Below are 4,628 nucleotides of genomic sequence, written 5' to 3'. Positions count from 1 at the left end.
GGGCCTGGTCTCTTTTAATTGGGCGGTTTTCAAGTCATGCGGTCTGGTGGAGATAAGGAAAGAGAAGAAATAAGTGAAGACAAAATGGAAGAAAAAATGAAAGAAAAAAGGAATATTGAATACATTTTATCATTTTCTGTGGCTAGGAGAAACTATTTTGCAAAACATTTTTATTTAAAGAAACTAAATAAAACCAAGAGAAGTTACTTGTTTATACTTAAGCATAAAATTCATAGCTAAAGCTATTTTAATTGAAGTCGGTGCTGTACCAAACGGTGAAACGGATATTGTTTAGGCCTTGTTTAGTTTCTGCAAAAAATTTTAGATTTTTTATCATATTAAATCTTATGGCACGTGCATGAAACATTAAATATAAATTTAAAAATATTACACAGTTTGTCTGTAATTTGCGAGACGAATTTTTTGAGTCTAATTAATTTATTATTAGATAATATTTATTAAATAAAAATAAAAGTGTTATAGTGTTCATTTCGTAAATTTTTTTCAACTAAATAAGGCTTTAATTGCGATGAATCTAAGGTGACAGGTTAGGTGGCTGCGGCACCACTTCCACGTGCACGGTTGCACCCTACCACCCCTGATGTGATGGTGCAGAGGATGGGCGTGGATGGGTTCTCGTGACTAGTACTTGATTCCCTTGTCTGCGCGAGTTAACAGGTGCTCGGTGCTCAGCACCGACACTTGCGCCATCGCTGATGGAGGAACCATTATTCTGCAGCCAACCCGTTTAACTCATGCAAACAAAGTTGCTATATACTCGTATTATTAGCTAAAGAAAAAGAGTTTACTCTATATATAACTAAACTAAATGTGCAAGTTGCATATGTTCATTTCATCTGTTCGTTGCCACACGTACGCCATGTACGTCTATTTATTTGTAGAGAGTTCTCTATCACCCTCACACACACACAAATCAATCCAATACAGCTAGTAGCGTGGAGTAGCACAACGCAAAACAGCACACCATGGCGCTCACCACAAGCACTAATAACCAAGCCTTGCTTGACGCTCAGCTAGAGCTCTGGCACACGACCTTTGCTTACATGAAGTCCATGGCGCTCAAGTCAGCATTGGACCTTGGCATCGCCGACGCCATCCACAGTCACGGTGGCAACGCCACCCTGCCGCAGATAGTTTCCAGGGCCACGCCCACGCTCCACCCGTCCAAGATCCCCTGCCTCCGTCGCCTCATGCGGGTACTCACAGCCACCGGCATCTTCAGCGCCGCCCACCACGACGACGCTGGCGGCGGCGGCGAGCTCGTCTACGGGCTCACGCCGGCGTCTCAGCTCTTGGTTGGCGGCTCGTCAAGCCTGACTCCTTTCATGTCCCTGGCATTGCATGGGATCTTCGTGTCCCCTTTCCTTGGCCTCGGCACGTGGTTCCAGCAAGAGCACTCAGACCCGTCCCTGTTCGAGATGACGCATGGGCAGACTGCGTGGGACCTGAACGACCACAACCCTGCCTTCGGCAAGCTCTTCAACCAGGGGATGGTCTGCGACAGCAGCTTCATCATGGACATCGTCGTCAAGGACTGCGGCGATGTCTTCCGGGGGCTGAGCTCCGTTGTCGACGTCGCTGGAGGGCTTGGAGGCGCAGCCATGGCTATCTCGATCGCGTTCCCGGATGTCCAGTGCAGCGTGCTGGAGCTGCCGCATGTCGCCGCCAATGCTCCCACTAGCACCGATGTGAAGTATGTTGCTGGTGACATGTTTGAGAGCATTCCACCGGCAAACGCCGTCTTCCTTAAGGTACATCGTGCGTTACTAGTATTGTTTTTTTAATTGTTTGATTTAGCCTCTATATGTAAATATACACTGTTTTAGAGAAGGTAAAAACATATATATGGCCAACCCTGTTCGTTATTACTGATAAACTTTATTCGTTCCTCTTTTATTCATCGGCTTTCAGTGGGTTTTGCATGACTGGGGCGATGCTGATTGTATCAAGATACTGAAGAATTGTAAGAATGCTATACCTTCTAGAGATGCAGGAGGAAAGGTGATAATCCTAGATATGGTTATGGGGGGCCAATCGTCAAACATTAAGCACAAAGAGACTCAGGTCTTGTTTGATCTCTTCATCATGTTTGTCAACGGCGTCGAGCGAGACGAGCAAGAATGGAAGAAGATCATCTTTGAAGCCGGATTTAGCGATTACAAAATCATACCTGTTCTTGGTGTTCGATCCATCATTGAGGTCTACCCATAATTGTTTGGTGAAAACGTGTTTCGAGTTTTTTTTTCTGAATAAGTTGTTTGGTTAACTAGCATGGGACATTGTGTCCGTGATATCATGTGCAATGCGTGATTAGTACCAAAGAATTTGTTCATATGTGCAAGAATTGCATTAATTCTGAGTTGAAGTAACACATTCTTGCATTCTGAGTTGAAGTAACACATTCTTGTTGCATGGACTGATCCTGAATTAAGTCGTAGTAGACTTGTACTCATACATGGTTTCACACACTACTGGAAACTGCCTCTTTGCCGAGGGCTAGAAGCCCTCGGCAAAGGCCCAAATGCCCTCGGCAAAGGCTTTGCCGAGGGCGGCCCTCGGCAAAGGGCTCTCGGGGAATTTTTAGACGGCAAAGATGGCCTTTGCCGAGGGCCGTTTGTCGGGCACTCGGCAAAGCCTTTGCCGAGGGCCTTGTAAAGTAACCATAACGGCGCCGTTTCTCGGGATGGAGTCTTTGCCGAGGGCCTCTACCACCGGCCCTCGGCAAAGAAATTGAGCAGAATTTTTTCCAAAAAACTCTTTGCCGAGGGCTACAGGGAGGCCCTCGGCAAAGATCTCGTCTTTGCCGAGGGCCTCCTCTTGCGGCCTTCGGCAAAGAAAATGGCCAGTTTTTTTTTAAAAAAATCTTTGCCGAGGGCCGCAAGGAGGCCCTCGGCAAAGAATGCACGTAGAAATTTTTTTGTAAATTTCTTTGCCGAGGGCTCTGGCAAAGGCCCTCGGCAAAGACCCAATCTTTGCCGAGGGCTATGGTCAAGGCCCTCGGCAAAGAGACAGAAAATTTTATTTCTAATTTGTTTTTTACATTCCATCCACATAAACATTTCATATATATATATATATCAACCATCACATATGTATATCATGCACAATCCAATTTCTCACAATATATCACAACCATAATTATGAAACCACAAATCATAATATCACAACCATATTACAAGTCTCAGCATGTTCATCATCATTCACATGTTTATTACAACAAGTTCATCAAATCCAAACACAAGTCACAACTATAAACCACAAATCACGCTAAAGTCCAACCACATCACCTACCACGAGTCCTCATCAAGGTAGCCTATGAGAAGATGGTGAAGGAAAGGCCTGATCACCTGGTGACGCATTTGCAGGATGATTCGAACCCGCGAACGGAGGCTGCACAAAGAAGTAGAGATTGCATGTTTGAGTAATATGGGAAAACAATATTAAAAATTTTGGCAGCACCTCCCCTGAACAGGGAGGTTTACAAAACCTGCAAAAACAACGGCACGAAGGCCGACATCCACAACGGCACGAAGGCCAACATACATGCAAAGACAAGTGAAAAGCGGACTTTTATACTTACAGGAGTAGCTGTAGGAGTAGGAGGTGGAGGAGCTGAAAACAGCACAGGTACACCCGATGCTTGCCCAAGACTTTGCATGATCGCCATCATCTCCGCCATCTGCTTCTGCGCTCCCTCGAACGCGGCCTTCCGTGCCTCTAGCTGTGCGGTTAGTGCCGCGGTCTGCTCTTGGCTTTGCCTTTTTGTTTCTTGCAGCTCAGCCTACAATATTTCACTCCAATATATCAGTAATCTGCTTGTAATTTTGGTGTGTAAAAATGAACATACGATATCCATTACCTGGAGTGCTTCAACCTGCTGCAGTGCTGGAGTAGGGCGTGGGCGTATGGCCTGGCTAGAGCTCGTGCTCCGTGCTCGGATAGCGTCGAGGTTTCGAACAGTGGAGGGGTCAATGGCACCATCTGCAATCCACAGTCGCCCGTGCTTCTTGCCTCCTCCGAGCCTCATGATTGCCTCTGCATCAATGGGCTCAGTGCGCACATTGTAATCTTCCCCATGGATCTCCCTTACCGCTGACGTGTACTCTTGAACTTTAGTGTACACGTTCGGGTCGGAGTACACCTCTGGGGGGGCAGCTGGATCGAAGGAGACAGAGGACGACGCCCTGCCCATGTGGGACATAGCCCACGCAGAGAACTCTGAGACCTCCTCGCCCGGGTGCGCAGCCTCCTGCAAGAAAGGCGGGAAGATGGTGAGAAATCTAGCATAATTGAGTCTCAAAAGAAATGAAAAAATCACTTACATATGCTTGTTTGTATGCAGGGAGGCTGCGGCTGCCTTGATGGTGAGTCGGACCTTCCCTCATCAGACGTTGTTCCCGCTGCCTCTCGTGCGTGTCAACATAGTCCTGTGACAACCATTTGTCCACGATCATGGCCCAGCACTCGGGAAACGATCGACACCACCAGGGAATCACCTACAAATCATCAACAGAGTATTTGACACATTAGAAGATAAAATTGAACCCACTTAATATCAAAACGAATCATTGTGAATGTTATTCACCTACCTCAAGGTACTGGTCTCG

General features: G+C 46.5%; 1 protein-coding gene across 1 annotated transcript; it reads left to right on the top strand.

Moving 5' to 3' along the window:
• On the top strand, positions 849-2,420 carry LOC8067507 (O-methyltransferase ZRP4). The gene is made up of 2 exons (XM_002441329.2): positions 849-1,772; positions 1,933-2,420. Exons 1-2 carry the CDS (start codon positions 987-989, stop codon positions 2,230-2,232), a joined length of 1,086 nt encoding a protein of 361 aa, XP_002441374.1. The 5' UTR covers positions 849-986; the 3' UTR covers positions 2,233-2,420.

The sequence above is a fragment of the Sorghum bicolor genome, chromosome 9, assembly GCF_000003195.3.
Source record: "Sorghum bicolor cultivar BTx623 chromosome 9, Sorghum_bicolor_NCBIv3, whole genome shotgun sequence".
Lineage (NCBI taxonomy): Eukaryota > Viridiplantae > Streptophyta > Magnoliopsida > Poales > Poaceae > Sorghum > Sorghum bicolor.
The sequence above is the reverse complement of the archived record's forward strand: the minus strand, read 5'-3'. Positions and strand labels throughout refer to the sequence as shown.